The 20,985-nt window shown below is 42.9% G+C and overlaps 1 protein-coding gene across 1 annotated transcript in view; it reads right to left on the bottom strand.

The window, feature by feature from the left end:
• LOC310711155 (phospholipase A2 inhibitor and Ly6/PLAUR domain-containing protein-like) overlaps window positions 1-20,985 on the bottom strand; it is a gene marked incomplete at its 5' end in the record, with an annotated part of 221,386 nt that overhangs the window by 65,436 nt on the left and 134,965 nt on the right. The window contains one exon of the mRNA XM_083512623.1: window positions 7,475-7,621. Coding sequence (XP_083368749.1) covers window positions 7,475-7,621 — 147 coding nt within the window. The remainder of the gene's footprint in view (window positions 1-7,474; window positions 7,622-20,985) is intronic.

The following is a 20,985-nucleotide window of genomic DNA, read 5'->3' as shown; positions in this document are numbered from 1 at the left end:
GTGAGAGTAGGAGGAGGCAGAGCCGGAGCAGCTGGCTGATACGTTATCACTAGAAAGCATTTCAGATCCACCATCTCCCTGAACCCTGCGAGCAAAGAGCTCAAAGACAAATGGCCCTAAGAGGCAACCATGGAGGGGGTGGTGCTGTTGACGAATGAGGAAGTGGGAGAGAAGGGGAGTGGAGATTTACTCAGGACTATGCCATTTTTCCAAAGTGTGTTCTCCAATAAATGAGAGCACGTGTTGCGGTGTGGGCCGCCGGGCCAGGCCTCTTGTTGCCAGGCAGGTTAATAGTTGTTGCCTAGCATTGTGATTGGATAACCGGGTTGCTGGGGCAAATTGTATGTTGCAAATTGGGTGGGTGGGACCATAGTCTTTAAATATTGGTGCACTCTGGTTTCTCTTTCTCTCTGCAGAGTGCATCGGATCGCCCGCCCGCCCTCTTTTCCGGTTGACCTTGCTTTGCCTGTCATGGGGTCGTCTGGCTTGGCGCAGGGGCCTAGTAGGAATTTTGCCATTTGGTGATTGGCTGTGCCATTTGGTTTTTGGCTACTATACTCAGCAATTTGTCATAACTTGTAAGGTTGTGGTTAGGCATTGGTTATAATATTCTGGTGGTGGAGGGGTCAGGATAGGCTGTGCCTGCCCCTCCTATTGTGCTGAAGGGAATTCCGTTAAAGGAATCCTGGGGTTTGCCATGATTTTGTCCAATCCCTGTTATGGGATCACGGCCGTCCAATCCCTGTCATGGGACCAGGGCCAGCAATCTTTCGGGGAGCTGCTGGGGTGAGCAGCGTGGGTCCGATGCTTAGCTCAAATGACCCTAAGTTTGACTTTCCCTTCTACTGGCTACCGATCGGACCTCGGGATGTCAGTTCTGTCCCAGGCGGGGGGACAGATAGTCATAACCAATGTCTAAACAACCACTCACTGATTTTGTATTTTAATAAGGTTGTGGCCAAAATAGTGCCCAAAAACCAAAACTAAAGTTACGTGTTATGTGTGAGGTTATTTGAGGGGTGGCCCAGAGACCTACACACGCAAGAGGCTGCATTCCCAAGCATCTCCCTGTAAACATTGAATAAAAAACAGATGGGAAGGAATTTTTCTTGTGTTATCTGTTCCTGGCAACCTGCCATGGTTGTTGGTTCCTCTGCCACCGACAGGTGTTAAAATATACTAGTTTAGACTAAGTCAGATTTGGTTTTCCCCCCTGTGTACATAATTGACCTTCGTCTACCATCCTTTATTCCTATTGGGTAACAGGGTTCTTATTACACTGTTGTTTTATTTGTCTTAAATAAATATGTAATTCTGTACTTTTTGTGCTTATTTGGATACAGTCTTGATCCAAACCAGTGCATCAGATCTCTTTGAGTATCCTGTGTGATATATTTTGCTTGAGACATTTAGCTCCTGCTTTCTGGAATCACCCAGATGTCCTTTGTACCCACAGATGTTCCCTGGACCTGAAGGGAAGAATTGTTAGCAAGAGTGTTGACATACTAATATTCTGGGAGTTTGGCCTTGTGTTTAAGAGAAATCAGAAGCCAACAAGAGAACAAGCTCTTGAAACAATGGATCCATTTCATAAGCTACAGGAATGGAAGGGTTGTAGGTAATATCTCCTGTTGTAACCTATTTTCAGTGATCTCACTTCTGAACAGCTTTCACCTGCATTTTAAACACACACACATATTCCTCCCTTCCTAATCTTTCACTTTCCCCTTTTCTTTCTTTCCCCCTTCCTTCCTTCCTTCCTTCCTTCCTTCCTTCCTTCCTTCCTGTACTTTTTCTCACATTTCCCCCTTTCTTTTCTCCTCCCTTTCATGCTTTTATTGTTTGCTCTCTTTTATACACCCTAATATAACCATCATTGCTATCATTATTGCTATTAATTTTATTTAAATATAGCTCGTTCTACTCATTTCCTTTGTATCGGTGTGCCTTTTGTATTTGCTTATGCTAACAGAATTTCTAAAGCATGGTGTAAAGTAATATGTGTGTAATCACATCTAAGAAAATGTGGCATTTTCCCTCCCCATTTATTTTCAATGTTTCATTAATTAGGAAACCCCCTCACACTAAAAAAAGGGGGGACACACAAAGATGAGGCAATGCTAAGGTATCTCAACCACATGACGATATTAAAGCATTGGTTTGAGCTTTAAAAATAAACTAAAATAGAAGGCTTAATGTGCTGTCAAGTGGGGGGGGGATCTCAACCTGGTGCCTTTAACCTGTGGGAATGTTCAGGGATGCAGGAGAGGATATATTGTCTGATTATATCCTTATCCAACGTGTGTTAACAAGTTCCACAATTTCAGCAGAGTAACATTCCCCTTAATTTTAAGCTTGCAACGGATGCAATTGCTCAGGCTCGCTAATGCCTATTAACTATTCTGGTAATTTTCCCTTATTCCCTATAAAATATAAGAGACGACACAGTCTTTTACAAAAGTATAAAAAGAGTTTACTCACATTCTGTTCACAATCAGATCCCAGAAGGCAGACTTAGCTTAATGAAATAATATACACTTGGAATCTATCTCATAAAAAAAAACAGTCCCTTTGTCCTCTCTTGGCTGGAAGCCAAGAGGGCATCTTTGGCTCAGTAGATGTTGTTTCTTTGATGCATGTAGTCAAAGAGAGAGAGATGGCTGCCCTGCCCTGTTGTCATTACCTGAACAGGTGAGGCCACACCCACCTCTAGTCACATGCAGAGGAAGTCTGTCCAGCCCAGAAGGAAACAGGAAGTTTACCTGCTGGCTGGACAAACATCCCTCCCCATCTGTAAACATGTTCCTCTAGGAATGTCGTACTTGACTGCTCTTGTGTTTCACATCCCACATAACCAGGTGGAGAGGTGGAGAAGTGGGCATCTCCCAGGGTGAGAGGCAGGATGATAAAAGAAAGCTCCAAGGTGAAAATGGGGAGGGCCTGTCATTGGGAGCCAGGGAGGGTGCTTGTGACTTGTCAGTGCTGTGACTTGTTTGCAAACCATTTTGAGGTTAAATCTCAAGCGGTGTCCAGAGCACTGTCTACCATGATGTGTTGGATGAGGATCAGTTGGTAAGATTCAAGGACATTGCCCCTTGCCCCTCTTGTCTGAGGATAACTAGCAGGGAGGGTACAGCTGACTGGCTCAAAATGTGATTAATGTCTCCTTGGAAGAGGGGGTGGTCCTTGCCTACTTGAAGGAGGCAGTAGTGTGTCATCATCACAGATGGGTTACGTGGATCTCCCCTCAAGTTATTTCATAGTGTCCCTTGGAGGTGGGACATCTGAGATGAGACTTTTGGGGTGCAGTGTCATATGATATCTTCAATCAAACTCTAGAGGGTTGGGGCATAACCAATAGACAGGAGGTAGTATACTAATACTACTGATGCCTGTTGTATGCATGACCAAAGTATCCTGCCAGGCTGCTCAATCAGAGGAATTGGGGGGGGGGCAGTGTCTATGGCACCCTGTCTGAAGGCAACTAGGAGAGACCTATAGACCAGTTGCCATGCCCATCAACTTTGGGAGGGACCGGCTCCCTCAGGCATTTTATGGGGCGGTGGGGGGGAAGGAAGTCCCCTTGGCACCTTGGAGTTGCCTCCTATGTAAACTGGTGTTTGTTCAGTGAAGGTCAGAGTGCATATCCTTTCCCTTAGGTATTTATTGATAAAATTTAAAAATGGGATGGAGGTTTCAAGGAGATTCAGATTTTTAACAATAGAGAGCCTCCATATTGGAATAAGATAATACTACAAATTATTGATGATTATGATCTTCCTTGAGATATTCTTATTGTGTTAGATATTGAGGTGACACCTAGTCATATGAAATTTCATATTTAGAAGCATAATTTCATGGTCAAATGTGCTCCTTGGAAAGTCTGTCCCAAGACATGTTGGCAGCTGAAGCAAACCACAAAATAGTGCCTCCCCATTCCAGGGAAGAAGAGATAAGTGCAGATCGACATCTGGAACAATGCGAAGGGTGAGGAATAAAGATCTCCACAGGAAACAGGAGAGGAAGAGACCAGCAGCACCTCCTATTGGCCAAGAGGCCACTGAAGAGGCAACCTGATTGTGGGGGAAGGGCAAATATGGTCTTTTAAGAAGCGCAGTGCGGCTGTCATTGCCACTGTGCCAGCAGCAGTGGCAAGGAAATCCTTGGAGGCCAGATCGACTGCTTCTATGGATCCAGCCAACTAAGATGGTTGCCTCACCTTGCCTCATGGGGGGGGGAGACAGTCCTGCACCTTCGTATGCCAAACTACTCATTCAGGCCCCTCACTATGTAAGCACATCACAAATACCAAATGGGGAAAAGCTTTTACAACTCTGTCATAGTTGAAGGCTGCTCTCACCGGATCCCCTATGTCGTTTGCCTATGTAAAGGTAAGGGGCCTGAATATTCACCCAACTACTTACTGGTTTGTTCCATCTATGAGGACATAAGATAAGCTTTGTTCAAATATTTAAATCTCCCAATTGAGAGATGAATTGGTATTATTTATTAAGGGACAAATTCCCTTACCCCTCTGAAAAATTGATCTGTTTTTCCTTTACAGTTCCGATTATGAGGAGATAGATTTGTAGGGATCAGTGCTATTTTTCTAGATTTGCAGGTGTCAGAGTTCACCACGAACTTGTTCCTTGTTCTCTTAGAATGGCAATGGCACTAACCTGAGAGATGCCTGAGCTGGGCTCCAATGAACTCTGCCTTACGATATGCCCTAATTTAAATCTTTCAAAGGAGAAACCTCTTATCTAAGGAATCATTTGATTCTAACAATAATTTTAGTTGTGCAATGTGTTAATTTTGTTTTTATTCTGTTTTATGTATTGCGTCTTTCGTAATCGGTGTGGCTAAACAATAAATGATAATTGCATTTGTATCTGAAAGAAACAGATCTGAGAACCAGCATTTGATTCTCCATAACCATTTATTTTGCATTGTAATTGTCATAATGAAAACTTAACTGTTTTTTAATGATACACAACCGGATTCTTTGAAGTTAGAATCCACAATTCCCATATTCTGACCTCTTTTTCTCTGCCCCTTGCTTCCCTTTACTTCAACCAAAAGCAAAAAAGAAAGAAACAGAGATCCTGGGTCCTGAATTTCAACACTAGGCCTCCAATTCCCCCTTATTGCCATAGATTTTGGAATACACAAGGAGGAGGTCTACACTGTCCCATTCAATCTTCATGTTCAGGCTGGTGTGAGATTTGTGAAGCATTGTAGCAACTTTCTTCGATAACAGAAAGGATAAAGCTCCCAGTTCCGATTACTTTTATTTTATTTTTCCTGATGGCACAAAAATCTGTTGTTCCACAACCTTGGGAAGTGAAATTGTGGATCTTAAATGGACCTGGGGGGGGGTGGAGAGAGAAATGTTGGCATTAGTCCTTTACTCAGGGATAGGAGATGGTTCCTGTGATGGTGAATGATAATTTTAATATTTCCTGCTTGGCAGGGGGTTGGACTCGATGGCCCTTGTGGTCTCTTCCAACTCTATGATTCTATCATTCTATAATAAGTTAGTTTTTAAAAGTGTCTATTTACGAAATCTGAGAAATATCATAATTTCCTCAGAACATGAATATACAAAATTTTCAACATTAGAAGTTCAGGTAAAAAAGTTAGATCAGATATAATTTAAAATTGCTATCATACCCAAAGGACTCTCAAGACACAAAGATTTTTAATAAACAGGTTATACTTATAAGATATAATGAAATCGGAGAATTTGAAAACAGGCCTAATTGATAAGATTAACCAAATCAAATTCTTGTGGGCAGGTGAGTAGCAATAAAATGGGAGGAATTCTATCCCCCCCCCCATCTCCTGGGCATATTAAAAGTCACATGCTATGGCCACACAGCAAGATCTGAGAACAACACTCCCACCGTGGTGTCTGAACCTTGAGTGTGTGAACCTGCCATAAGTCAACAGGGTGATCCAGCAGCAAAAAAAGCTGGAGTTGCACTTCATTGTCTCTCAGGATGGTTGGGTGCCAACTGAGGCTCCCTCATTGCCCCACTGTGATCTAAGTATCCAGAGAATCCTTCTTTTATTTTACCATATCTATTTTCATGTTAAACACGTCAAACATAAGGCAGGTGAAAAAGGTGAATCCCAAGAGCCAATCAGGTACTCACCTCAGAACTCCTACTCAACCCTTAAAAGAGAAAATAGCAAAGCCAAGGCTGTAAAGGGCAGCAGAAATAAGAGAAGAAACCATGTAGGGCAGAAGCATCACAAATGGCCTGGAATCTGCCTCTGTCCTCCTGAGGCAAATAAGCCATATGCCCCTCCCCCATTCATTCCAAATTCCCTCTTAATGTAGCCTTATTCATGAAAAATATGCTGAAAGAATGGTTTCAGGTTAAGAACCGACCTCCGGAATTAATTAAATTCTTAACCAGGAGGTAATAGGAAATCCTGTTAATGAAAGACGGGACTCCCAAATGCCATCTGCTGTCAAATTGTTATAATGCATATAAAGCACTTTATCTTTACTGATGAAGCTAAATCATGACATCAACAAAAGAATGTATGGTTGTAGAAAGGAACATATCCTCTCTCTCTCTTCCTCCTTCTGTGTATCCCCTAAATGAATTCTGAGGGTTTTCCCAATTCTGTGGAGCAGATTTTGGGAGGATACAGAGCACATATATGCAGAAGAGAGAGGAAATTCTCTTGCACAACTATAAATCCTTGCACTAATGGTCTGAGTTAACCAGATACTGCTCATTGTCACAGAATTTAAAGAAATGTAATACATTCCTTTTACTTAATAAATATTTGTTTTGAGCAAGACGGACACATTTTGTCCTGGACTGCATCCCAGTGGTGGAGAGATCCGGATTCAACTGGGATGAAGCAATCAATGCCCTTTTTTTACTTTTGTTCAGAAGGGTATTTTATACAGTGGTGCCCCGCAAGATGAATGCCTTGCAAGACGAAAAACTAGCTAGACGAAAGAGTTTTCCGTTTTGGAGGTGCTTCACAAAACGAATCTCCTATGGGCTTGCTTCACAAGACGAAAATGTCTTGCGAGTTCCTGCGGGTTTTTCCCTTCCCCCCCTTTTCTAAGCCGATAAGCCGCTAAAAGCCGCTAATAGCGCTAATAGCGCTAATCCGTCAATGGGCTTGCTCCGAAGGCCAAAAAACCGCTAGACGAAGAGAATCACAGAACGGATTCTTTTTGTCTTGCGAGGCACCACTGTATACACATCTCACTCTGAATCCTCCTTCCAGACAATCAAGTGGCATTATGAGAGTTAAAGGACACAGACCAGGCAGGCAAAACAATACGGAAGGGTGCAGAGTGGGGCCAGTGAGAAATATGATACCTCTCATTGTTCATGCAACATGCAAGGGAAAAGGAGGAAGGAAGAGAAGGAGACAAGGAGAGAGTCTGCATGACCAAGAATTACTAGGCCTTTTTTCCTTGTCTGAGTAGCAATGTTACCGGTACTAAGAATTCCTTTAAAAACAACACATTGGGTCTCATTCTCAAGGCAGTTGATGGTCTTCTCACTTTTACACATTATGGTTCCTTTGGAAAAGCAGGATGGGCAATGCAAACCATTTTCAGCCATTATGTTGCGATCAGGAACTGCCAAAATCAAAAGTATAGTGAGCATGTTAATGTCTTCATCTGTTTTTGTATCTCTGTGTTGTATTAATGGAATCCACCCTAGGGCCTTCCAGTTTTGGTAGGGCAGCTGCAAGTACTCTTGGATAAAATGTAATCTAGACACAATCTGGGTTCAGGACTGAGCATGGGACAAAGTCACCATTGTTCTCTGAGATGAATTACCTTTATATAAAGGGGGGTGGGGGAGTGTGAACTTTCTTCCCTTCTCAATCTCTCAGAAGGTTTTCCTGCCATTTATTATGGTGTAGGCTGTATGAAAGCGTATGCTCTTAGTCCCTTATCTTTGTACAGAGTTTCTGTCTGTCTTCTGCACTTCCGGAATGAACTAACCGTCACTTTCTGTGAATTCCCTGAGACCTGCAGGTACAGGGCAGTATATAATTCAATAAATAATAAAAATTAATAATAACTACCAGCTTAGACAGTGCTTATTTTGTCAATTAAAAGGCTGACCAGAAGCAGTTGAAGGGTCATTTAGGAGGACACATGGATAAGATAGGTGGGTTGTAAGGTCCATATTTGGACCATCTAATTGAATGTTATCTTAAAGGGACCATAACCTGTTTATGAGCTGTACATGCACCTAGGTATCCAATTTTATATATATATATATATATATATATATATATATATATATACACACACACACATACATATTATATATGGAAAAACTTTCCTAGGTATATAGCTAATTATATTATCCTTATTTACATAATAAAAAGCAAGAATCTCTTTGGGCTTCCTCTCCCTACAGACCCCCCCTTCCCGTAGAAGCATGAGGAATGACTGATTGCTCAGCCAAAAGATAACGGGTTGCTATACCAACTCCAGCAGCCCAGGAGGAGGGAGGAACTAGAATACGTGAAATTAGGAAGTTAGCCCCTTTTATGGAAAAATGAAAGTTTTAATTCTATACCATTTCTTGTAAATCACATGTTTTCTGGGAAATCAGATGATAGACCGTCAAAGGGGGTATAAAAGGGCTGGCAAGCCCAGAGAGGGGCTCTTCCTTTTGGCAGAGCAGGCAATGAGCATTAGCCTGTCTGTACCTTTTTTTCATGACAAATAAATAACTGATTTTACTGCTGTCAAATTGACTCTTTGAAGCGTTTCTGATGCTCTGAGAATTACAAGGAACTAAGGCAGGACCTAACACTAGGAAATCAACATGACTAATGTCAGAAGCAATCTACTTCTGAGGTAACCATTTTGGGGAAGTGGGTCATTAAAATAGCAAATTAGCACAGCAGCACATCAAAGGAATGGAGGCTGCTCCCTGTGTAGTAATAAAACTGGGATTAGGTTTTATTAGAATATGTGGGATGTGACCGTTCTCAGAAAAAGACAAACTGCCAAGGCAAGGATGCTGCTGTGCCTATGAGAGGGAGAGGACATATTCTGGTGGATGTCTTCATTGTAGGCCTCAGGTTGTATATATTTATGCATAACCATATATTATAAAGACACCACAGTGCATTATGGTCCCACAGGAAACACAGAGCCTGCGTTACAGCATGCCTAGTAAGCATGGAATCTCACATCACTTGGATATAGGAGTGATATGTAACCATATCTTAACATACAGTAAAAACATGGCTGGGACAAGGGGCACTGGCACTGTGTAGGATCAGATCCTCCCACCTATCAGAAGGATGATCTGATTCTGCATGGTGTTGCTTTGAGGGGCAAAAAGAAGGAGAGGCCTGGTTGGAAAGGCAACCCATCCCTTCTCTGGCAGACGTATCTGCCAAGTAAAAGGTAAAGGGACCCCTGACCATTAGATCCAGTCGCGGACGACTCTGGGGATGTGGTGCTCATCTCACTTTATTGCCCAAGGGAGCCGGCGTTTGTCTGCAACCAGCCTCTGGGTCATTTGGCAGCATGACTAAGCCACTTCTGGTGAACTAGATCAGCGCTTAGAAATGCCGTTTACCTTCCCGTCAGAGCAGTACTTGGTTATCTACTTGCACTTTGTGCTTTTGAACTGCTAGGTTGGCAGGCGCAGGGATCGAGCAACGGAAGCTCACCCCATTGCGGGGATGTGAACCGCTGAACTGATCGGCAAACCCTAGGCCATGTGTCTGCAACCTGCGGCTCCGGAGCCGCATGTGGCTCTTTTACATCTTTGCTGCGGCTCTGGGGCAGATACTAGCGAGGGGAGGAGGCGCATTGTGCGCCCCGACACTCCTCACTGTGGCGGGCGCTGTACTGGCTGTGACATCGCATGGGGGCGGTGCGTGTGTTAGTCACGCACCGTCCCGACGTCACCTTCCCGCCCGCTGTCAGATCGTGGCTCCGGAGATATATTTGTTTTTAATGTCGCAATGGTTTTGCGGCTCCCAGTTGTTGTTTTTTCTTCGGAAACGGATCCAAGTGGCTCTTTTTGTCTTAAAGGTTGCAGACCCCTGCCCTAGGCTCTGTGGTTTAACCCACAGCGCCACCCATGTCTCTAGCTAGGTCCCTCTTTTTCACAGTTTCTCCTCATCACTGCCTCCCCATCCTGCCTGACTCTCCATCCCTTGAGAGCCCCTAATAGTCCTGAGCTGCTCAACCCAACCTGTAGCCACCTGGGACTGTCTCACCCCATTTGAATGAGGCAGAGGTTCTCTACGTACTGCTGATTGACTAAGGATCCAGGCCATGGCCAAATTCAGTGCAAACCCCTAACATGTTAATGATTCTAAATTGATGCAGAAACGTACGGCTGAGAGTTGCATTTTTGTTACACATTTTAGTCCTGCAGCAGTGCTTCTTCATCTGAAAGAATTTACCATCCCCTGCAGTGAAGCTGTAATGGCCTGAGGAACAGTATCTGGATGACGAGCATTTCTTCAAAAGTTGCTCTTGGAATTTCACTATGAAAAAGGATTTGAAAGAATTAACTAGATATGGAGGTTTATTGCTCCTAAGACATGTTCATTGTAATTGTTCCAATTTCCTGTAATGTCTGAATGAGAACCTTTTCAAACAAATAACATCGAAAGTATTATTAAATTCGGCAATATAAAGTGATGGGTTTTATGAATTAAAATATGTACACACCACTATGTCTTAGAAAGAAAAAATATCAAAATGTCGTCCAGCCATAATACTTAAAGCATTCAATAAAAGCTGTTAAATGTAAAGAAACAGATATCAATTAACCAGTGGAAAGATGTATTCTGAATGGCTTGTATGAGCCTGGTGGCATACACATTTTTCTGCAGGCATTTAAAAGATGCTGCCAAGGATGGGTTGAATAATAGTGAGACAAGAGAAGCAAATATAAGTCAGATGATACTACCCTGGCCATGGCTAAGTTCCTCTTAGAAGTAATAAGAAATAGTAACCTACATACTCCGGATAAAACAAAGTGACCGCCTTTTAATCTTCATTGTATTTTTCTTTTATCTTGTTTTTGAAAATGATTTTGTAGGTCTTTCGACTGAAATAAATGATGTTGTTCTTCTTGGCAGTATCAGTTGCATTTTCAGCTGAATTTGGGGGAACCACTTGAAGCAGCCATTGCGCAGAGCTATTTCAATGGCTTTTGTTTGATTTGCTCAATGCAAACAGCTAGAAGTCTGTAAATTTTGATAATCAACCCAATTTGCAATGGAGCGTGAATAATTTCAATTGCAACTGTAGTTTGTAATACTACTACTACTACTAATAATAATAATAATACTAATAATAATATCTTTATTGTCATTGCCCCCTCTCGGGGACAACGAAATTACTTATATTGTAAAATATAACCGAAGCTTTCAAAGCTTTAATACGATCATAGACCAGAGTAAAAGGCATTAAATTTGGAATGAATGTAGAACTTCATTTCAGGTCCAATCTGCAGCATGAAGAATCATGGCTTCTTCTATACTTCTGACAATACACGTGCCATACCCTGCATTCTCTCTGCTAGTCGATCATAACCGTTTACAGGGTGGGAAAATACTTCTCTGAACTCCCGTTGCCCAACCCAAGATACTTGGCAGCGGTTTAAAGACTGTCTCAAGGCAAATCCTAAAAAAATGTAGTATCAACACTAACAACTGGGAAACACTGGTGGCCAGGATAGATGAGGCAGATGGGAGTTCTCATTCATCTACAGCTTATGTGACACAGCTTCCTTACCACTAATTTATTAATTTCAAAAACAAAAGACAAAAAACCGGATAAATCTTACCTATATTTGTACGCAGAACACTGGCAACACACGAATCTTCTTTCCAGTTACAAGGTTTTTTTACATAGTAATCATATGTCAGTCCAGTATGGTTATACACATGACTGCAGTACAGATGTATTTCTGAGGATAGGAACAAAAGATTACTTCATGGATTATTATTATTATTATTATTATTATTATCATTAACATTATTATTATCTGGTTTTGTGGTTTCCATCATTTGACACAGAGAAGGAGGTGAGAATGAATTAAATATTTTAAATGAAATGGGGTTCAAATTAATTAGTTCTTTTTAAAAAATAAATAAATGAGTAAAAGCCATTGGCCAGAATACTGGTTTAATTATTTCCAAGAGGTTTGAAGGTAAACCCTCCCTTTACCACGGCCCATTTTTCCTCCCATCCACTTCAATGCCTTTTTTTCTTCTACAGTTTGATTACAATCTTAGATGTGAGATTAGCTAAAGGAGCAATGGCCAGACGATGAGCACGAGGAAGGCAAATTGTGACAGATCCTTTCCCCCTTACCTGCAGGTCCAGTTTTAAATCTAAATTGGTCTTATCCCATCATTTAGGCATGAAAAAAAGCATTGGGGAAACTGGGAACCCTCTGTAGGAATACTCTGTACCATCACTTACTAGACCTCTTGGGGAGAAGGTTTTGCATTTCAACCAGTTTTAAGCAGAGTTAAGTGAACAGGGTTAGATGCAGTTGAACAGAGTTGGACTTTAAGGGGGGGTAGGACAGTTAAGATGGGAGAAAGAGGGGACTTCCTGGAAGCACATACTGTTCTGCATGACATGGACAAAGTGGAAATACAAACATTTTGATCCCTGTCTCGTAAGACTGAAAAAGCTACCAGTTTGAATGGCTACACAAAAGGTTTACACAAATGATGCAGAATTAGGCTACCAGTGGCTACTAAACATAGTACCTTCAGTTACTAGCATATTTCAAATATCATTTTAAAACTCTATCCATTTCTGTTGCTCTTGGTTTCTATTTTTTTTATTTATTTGAATTCTGCACTTGCCTCCAAGCAGCTCAAGGCTGTGTACATGGTTCTCCGCTCCCCATTTTATCCTCACAAGAACCCTGTGATGTAGGTTAACCTGAGGTATAGTGACTGGTCCAGGATCTCCCAGTGAGCTTTGTGGCTGAGTGGGGATTTGAACCCTGGTCTCCTGGATCCTTATCTGACCGTCTAATAACTACAACACACTAGCTCTCTTAAGTTCAGCTCTCCAGATTCCTCTGTCCTCTAAATATAATTAAAAGTTGCCCATCCTACTGGTTCCTACTTACCTGAAGAAAGCAGGGGCAAGAGGAGGCATGTGCTCAGGAGTGCCTTCATCATTCCAGAAAGAGAACTGATGCCCGTAGAGGCTTACTTGGAGGGATTTATAGGCTACGTGTTTGTGCTGCAGGCAACACTTGGGGACAAATGTTCAGTGAATTCTGGGAAGAGGAGGGTTTTTTCCCCCTTTGGCATAAAGACATAGAGAAAATGATGAAATTCAAAGCTCACTGTTGAAATTGTCTGAATAATTTCACCACAATCTCATTAGTTGTCAACAGGCACTTTTCAAATTTCTTCTTCTATACAGTTAATTTAAAATTTACATTCTGACGGCACCCAATAAAGGAGCTGAGAACCAAAAAAGGCAATGGCAAAGTCCAGAAGCCACCTACAAGAAACCCCCTCAATACAGTCTCCATCTAAGGATTCCTCTTCTAAAGAAGAGAAAAGCCTGGATACTAGATCTATCCTAGGAAGGCTGGGAAGGATGGGATGAGCTGTGGTTAAAATGTTGACTTCATATTGCAGCGCACATGGCTGCAATGGAGGTTTCAACCAGTAAAACTGATCCATGCAGAAAAAAGGAGGGTGACTCAGTGGCAGTGAAGTAATCACTTCAGGTGCAGGCAAGTAAGGTTGAGGTAGAAAGCAGAGTGATACCTCTGGATACAAACGATTCTGGCTACGAATGATTCGGGTTACGAACTCCACTAACCTGGAAGTAGCTGCCCCTGGTTGTTAACTTTGCCCCAGCATGAGAATGGAAATCGCACTTAACAGGAGGCCCCATTAGTGAAAGCACGCCTCAGGATAAGAAAGGTTTCAGCTTAAGAATGGACCTCCAGGACGAATTAAGTTCTTAACCGGAAGTACCACTGTAAGGTAATGTTACTGCAGGACCACAAACAGCTCCAAAGGAGCAACTTGTTCTAAGAAGTCTGAAAAGTCAATTGAGGCCATGTGACTATGCTCATCATTAAAAGTAGAAAAAATAATTCTGAGTCAATGCCTCTATTTTTGCCTTTTCTTACTGAGTTGGAAGGAGCAATATACTTTTCTCTTCTTCCAAACCACTAATCAAAGTGCAATGAAAGCCGCAAGGTAATGCTCAGGTGACTGCTCTGCTGGCAAAGATAGACATAGCTCAGGGATGTTGAAAGGTGCCAGGAACACACTGGTAGGCACTGAATAGAATACGGTGACACCAAGATCATTACTGAGAGCTAATTAAATCATTTTACTGAACATTGCCCCTCCTTGTTCTAATTGTGTCAGATTGTTTTGAAAGGCAGAGGAAACTTTGAGCCAGCTGATCTGTTTAGTGATGACTATCCTTAGCCACATTGTCTTGGACTGAATTCAGCTACGTAGTTGTTTATCCCTGCTTCAAATCCCACCCTCCATTTTCAGAAGACAAGAAGAACCCTGCAGTCTAGCAGCATCCTTCTTGGAGTGGCTGATCAGATGTCCATTGGTACAGGACTATCATAACAGGAGGGCAGTCGCGCACTCCCCCTGTTCTCCCCCAGCAACTGGAAATAGTATGACCATCAAATTAATTGACGCTGATAGCCTCTTTCATAAATGTGACTAGTCTACTGTTAGGTCTATCCAACTGTGGCTTTTACTGCTGATGTGGGTTTTCTATAGCTCAGCCAGTAGAGCATGAAACTCTCAATCTCATGGTCGAGTCCCATGGGGGGAATTGCAGTGGTTGGACTAGATCACTCTTGAGGTCCTTTCCAACTCTACAATTCTATGATTAAACTGAAGAATTTTGCTGATGCAGATTATGCTTCGCTTCAGCAGAATTTCTGGTGTCCTGGAGAATGTAATCTAACGTTTCTTAATTATTTGCTTGTGTTTAATAAGTTAAAGAAAAAAGAAAAGTATTCTATTTAATGATTAACCCTATAATATCACAAATATTTTAGCTGAGATAGTTGAAAGGAGGGATAAAGCATGCTTAGTGCAGTTCAGAAGCTATGTGCTGTATAATATTTTATTTAGTTCCAAGTTCTATCATGGAACTCAATTCCGTAGGAGGCAGTGATGGGCACCAGCTTAGATGACTTAAAAAGAGGATTAGACAAATTCAGGCAGGGCAAAATAACCCTCAATATCTATGTTCCACTTCCAATTTCAAAGGAAGTTTGCTTCTTTCCTTGATAGCGAAAGATGTTTCTCAATTTTCCACCCCATCCCTCACCAATTAATATATTTGGCTGAAAGGACTGGAGCAAACTCGTACTAATTTCAGCACACTCCTATGCACTGTTTATGGAAGTAGTAACCATTTATTTCAAAGGGATTACAATGCAATTCTATATAGCGTGTTCTCCCTGAAATGAGAGCATGTGTTGCAGTGGGGTCTGCCAGGCAAAACCTCCGTTGCCCGGCAGGTTAAATGGTTATTGCCTGAAGCAAGATTGGATGACTGGGTTGCTGGGGCAAATTGCATGTTGGAAATTGGGTGGGTGGGACCAAGGGTTTTAAATATTGGGGCACTTTGCCTTTTCCTTTCTCTTTCGCTGAGTGCATCAGATCACCCGCCCGCCCACCCTGTGTTCTGGTTGACCTTGCTTTGCCTGTCATGGGGTTGTCTGCCTTGGGGCAGGGGCCTAGTAGGAATATTGCCATTTGGCTGATTGGCTGGTGCCATCTGGTTTTTGCCTACTAATTAGCAATTTGTCACAACTTGTAAGGTTGCGGTTGGTTGTAAGGCATTGGTTATAAAAATTGGTGGAGGAGGGGTCAGGATAGGCTGGGCCTGCCCCTCCAATGGTGGTGGAAGGGAATTCCGTTAAAGGAATCCTGGGGCTTGCCACAATTTTGTCCAATCCCTGAAATGGGACCAGGGCCGGCAAGCTTTGGGGAACAGATTGGGTGAGCGATGAGAGACTGACGCTCAGCTCAACTGATCCCCAATATTGTTATCCCTTCACTGGCTTCCAAGGGAGTTCGGATAGTCATTTCTGTCCCAGGCGGGGGGGGGGGGGGACAGATAGTCATAACCAATGTCTAAGCAACCACTCACAATTTTGTATTTTAATAAAGTTATGGCCCAAAATTTTATGCCAAAAACCTTAAACTAAAATTATGTGTAATTTGTGAATTATTTTGAGGGGTGGCTTGGGGACCTCCACAGACAACTGCCTACCTAGATGTAAGTGCCACTGATTTCCATGGGTCTTACTCCCAGATAAGTCTGTATAGTTTTGTATTGCAACTTCTTCAAAATATACTTTGGAGTTTTGGTTTATCTGGCACTTCCCTTTATCTCCCCTGCCCCAAACTTTCTCTTTGTGAATTCACAGCAATTGTGTGAGTGGGTTGGATGCCTAGTGGCAACGCTTGGAATTCAGATTTCTGTCTCTTCCTTTTCTGCTATTGGTGGAGGGAAATGGGATGCAGCACACAGAGAAAAGAGCTATGTATTGTGTATCATTATGCTTATTGTGATAAATATCAATGATTGAGGAAAATAAAAAGTTGCTTCTAAAATTTGTATCCTTCAAATCAATAGTTTGGAATGGGGAAGTATGGTATTTCCTGATATAAAGTATCAAACTTTTGTTTATAATGTAAAACTGCAGGCAAGCAGAGATTTGACGGTTTTTGAATGCATGGTTATATCATCTAACCTCAATACAAGACGACACATCTCTCAAATAAGTGAAATGATAAAAGAGTTAGAACAGGTGGTGAAAGAGACTGGCTGGGCCTAATGATCTTTGTTTCCTCAGGTACCATAGTCTTGTTAAAAAACAACATACAAAAAGTCATATTCAAAAGGCACTGGGCTTTTACTCCAATCCTATGGGCCTCCAGCTCTGACCATTTTGCTTTGTAAATGTTCTCATATTCTCCTTACAGTTCAAGAGTCCAAGGTTGTGCCTTGATTCCAGGGTGTCCTGATTTCTCCCTGCCAGCAGAGAAGGGTCACAGAAGCAGCTCCTGGGGTGGCAGCGGCATTGGGAAGGAGATGTGAGGGCTCCTTTCCAAACACTAGTTAGTACTTAAAAGGCTTTGGGAAGAAGACAGTTGGACTCTAGGACGCTGTGAGAGTCCTCACGCCTCCTGCTGGAAGCACCTTTCAGACCAGAAATCAGGGGCTTGCCCAACCATTGCACTGCTCGCAGACCTCTGTCTCGTTCTGCCTGGGCACTAGTCAAAACCAACTGTGAAAATCCTCAGATATCCTCATGGAGGCCCTCATAATGCCAGAGTGATCAAAAGCCAAGCAGGTAACCTATGGAAGAAGAAGCTACCATGAGGAAATCATGGGCCAAGGATAGGTGTCCAAGGATTCCAACTAGGAAGGACTGGTCCAGTGAGGAGCAGGAAATTATAGAAATAGGGAGTGCATCCTATATTTTTATATTGTAACACAAATCTCTTTTTTCATATTGGATGCCATCTTTTTAAGGAACTCTGTGGGATTCAGCCAGGTGCCTCTTCCAGTTCAACCACACCTACACTCAGTAAATGGGTACTTTAAATAAATGTGTTCCTCCCTCAGGCTTTATGGTAAAACTGAGCTGGAAACAAACTAATCCTAATGAGGCACAAAGTAATCAACAATTAGCATGTCACACAAATGCTCTTCCAAGACATCAAGTGAACCTGGAACCTGCTCGCATCCATGGGGCCATGCAAGTTTACACTGTCAGTTTTGTAGCTTATCGGTATTTTTAAAAATACTGTTATTGTATTTTTCTGAAATAAATATGTATTCTGTACTTTTGGTGGATATTTGGATACAGTCTTGATCGAAACCAGTACCTCAGATCTCTTTTGGCATCCTGGGTGATATATTTTGCTGGAGATATCGGGCAACAGAGAGTGGTCATTTAATTCCTGCTTTCTGGAATTGCCCAGATGTCCTTTTTACCCACAGGTGTCTCCTATACCTGGAGGGAAGAATTGTTGGCAAGAGAGTTGCCATCCTAATAATCTGGGAGTGGGTGGGGTGTTTCTATTGTAATTCCTGCCCCCCGCCCACACTTTGTTGTTGTTGTTTAGTCGTTTAGTCATGTCCGACTCTTCGTGACCCCATGGACCAGAGAACGCCATGCACTCCTGTCTTCCACTGCCTCCCGCAGTTTGTTCAGACTCATGTTTGTAGCTTCGAGAACACTATCCAACCATCTCATCCTCTGTCGTCCCCTTCTCCTTGTGCCCTCCATCTTTCCCAACATCAGAGTCTTTTCCAGGGAGTCTTCTCTTCTCATGAGGTAGCCAAAGTATTGGAGCCTAAGCTTCACAATCTGCCCTTCCAGTGAGCACTCACGGCTGATTTCCTTAAGAATGGATACGTTTGATCTTCTTGCAGTCCATGGGACTCTCAAGAGTCTCCTCCAGCACCATAATTCAAAAGCATCAATTTTTCGGCGATCAGCCTTCTTGATGGTCCAGCTCTCACTTCCATACATCACTACTGGGAAAACCATGGCTTTAACTATACAGACCTTTGTTGGTAAGGTGATGTCTCTGCTTTTTAAGATGCTGTCTAGGTTTGCCATCGCCTTTCTCCCAAGGAGCAGGCGTCTTTTAATTTCGTGACTGCTGTCACCATCTGCAGTGATCATGGAGCCCAAGAAAGTAAAATCTCTCACTGCCTCCATTTCTTCCCCTTCTATTTGCCAGGAGGTGATGGGACCAGTGGCCATGATCTTCGTTTTTTGGATGTTGAGCTTCAGACCATATTTTGCACTCTCCTCTTTCACCTTCATTAAAAGGTTCTTTAATTCCTCCTCACTTTCTGCCATCAAGATTGTGTCATCTGCTTATCTGAGGTTGTTGATATTTCTTCCGGCGATCTTAATTCCGGCTTGGGATTCATCCAGCCCAGCCTTTCGCATGATGAATTCTGCATATAGGTTAAATGAGCAGGGGGACAATATACAGCCTTGCCGTACTCCTTTCCCAATTTTGAACCAATCAGTTGTTCCATATCCAGTTCTAACTGTAGCTTCTTGTCCCACATAGAGATTTCTCAGGAGACAGATGAGGTGATCAGGCACTCCCATTTCTTTAAGAACTTGCCATAGTTTGCTGTGGTCGACACAGTCAAAGGCTTTTGCATAGTCAATGAAGCAGAAGTAGATGTCTTTCTGGAACTCTCTAGCTTTCTCCATAATCCAGCGCATGTTTGCAATTTGGTCTCTGGTTCCTCTGCCTCTTCTAAATCCAGCTTGCACTTCTGGGAGTTCTCGGTCCACATACTGCTTAAGCCTGCCTTGTAGAATTTTAAACATAACCTTGCTAGCGTGTGAAATGAGTGCAATTGTGCGGTAGTTGGAGCATTCTTTGGCACTTCCCTTCTTTGGGGTTGGGATATAGACTGATCTTCTCCAATCCTCTGGCCACTGCTGAGTTTTCCAAATTTGCTGGCATAGTGAGTGTAGCACCTTAACAGCACCATCTTTTAAAATTCCTGCTCCACCTGGAGCAGGAACTGGCAAGCCACTCCAGTATCCCTGCCAAGAAAACTCCATGGACAAAGACAACAGGCCCACACTTTGGTTTATTTTTATTGTTAAAACATTTGAATACTGCCCTTCAGCTGTTGATTTCAGGGCAGTTTACAAGAGAAAAACTCAAAGCGCATAATGAAAACTAGATTGAACCTTTCTCACAAACCAATACCCCCCTCCCTCTCTGTGGTATGCTGTTTGTAAGTCACTTCGAGCTGCCCTGGGCCAGATAGCACGTAATAATTTTAATTAATTGATCGGTGATGATGATGATGATGATGATGATGCAAGCAATGCAAGCCTGGCATCCAAAGAGAAACTTGCTTTTGCTGCAGCCCTGTGCACCCAACCTTGCTGGGGTGGGGGCTTGTCCTCCCGCAGGATGGGGCAGGCACATCCTTTGCAGGGGCTGCACCCAACAAGCAAGGTTTCCTCAGGTAAGGGGCAGGGGCAGGTTTAAAAAACCACATCTTGTGAGAGGAGCTCATCGGCTGCTTCCCCGATGGGACAGGGGTGGTGCAGAGTGGGCTTGTGCAGCATCAGAACATCCCCTCCCGTGAGAGGAGCTTGGGAGGAGGTGGCAGCTGCTTGGGTTTGTCTCTGGCAGAGGTTGGGCGATAGGGAGGGTGAGGCCTCAGCAACAGCGATCCAGCAGAATTCTTTCCACAATCAAACAGTCAATCGCGATCTACAGGTTGGACATAGTGGAGCTACAGAACTGACAGGGTTGTAGATAACATCTCCTCTTGTAACCTATTTTCAGCGATCTGACTTCTGAACAGCTTTTATCTCCATTTTAAACACACACACACAGACATTCCTATTGTTAAGTATATTTATTGCTTTATTGTTCGGCGTCCAGCACGCTTCCCCCTGCGAGCCTCTGCAGGTCGTAAAGCAATTAGCAAAGTTGCACAGCAGTCGTGTTGAAAGGGCAGTAAATGTTGGGAATACTGCCAGGGAGATATAATCCATCATGGCCCCAAGCCGGCTGCCGGACGTTCATTGATCTCCCGTAGTCACGCAGATCCAGCAATTAGCGACACGAAGCCTCAGAAATAGATAGGCTGCATTCCGGGGCTCGTGCACACTCTTTATCAGCAGAAAACACAGCCAGAAAGCTTGCACCGCAGAAGAGCATAATTTACAGACTTTATTTAGCGTTGAACAGAACAAAGGAAAACATGACCGTTCTGAGTCAGCATCTCTGACCGACTGAGAAATCGAAAGGAACAGCAAACATAAACATCCTGTGAATAGGACATGCGCAGACTCTGTGACTCACAAAGCCTGCTCCCTTTTAAGGTGGAACGGAAATATCCTAACAGTAAACAAGCCCAGGCATTTCTTTTGTCTTAATACCTCTTTATTTGCT

Source organism: Podarcis liolepis, assembly GCF_965112155.1.
Source record: "Podarcis liolepis genome assembly, chromosome: 7".
In the NCBI taxonomy this organism is placed as follows: Eukaryota; Metazoa; Chordata; class Lepidosauria; order Squamata; family Lacertidae; genus Podarcis; species Podarcis liolepis.
This window is presented reverse-complemented; position numbering and strand designations above follow the sequence as displayed.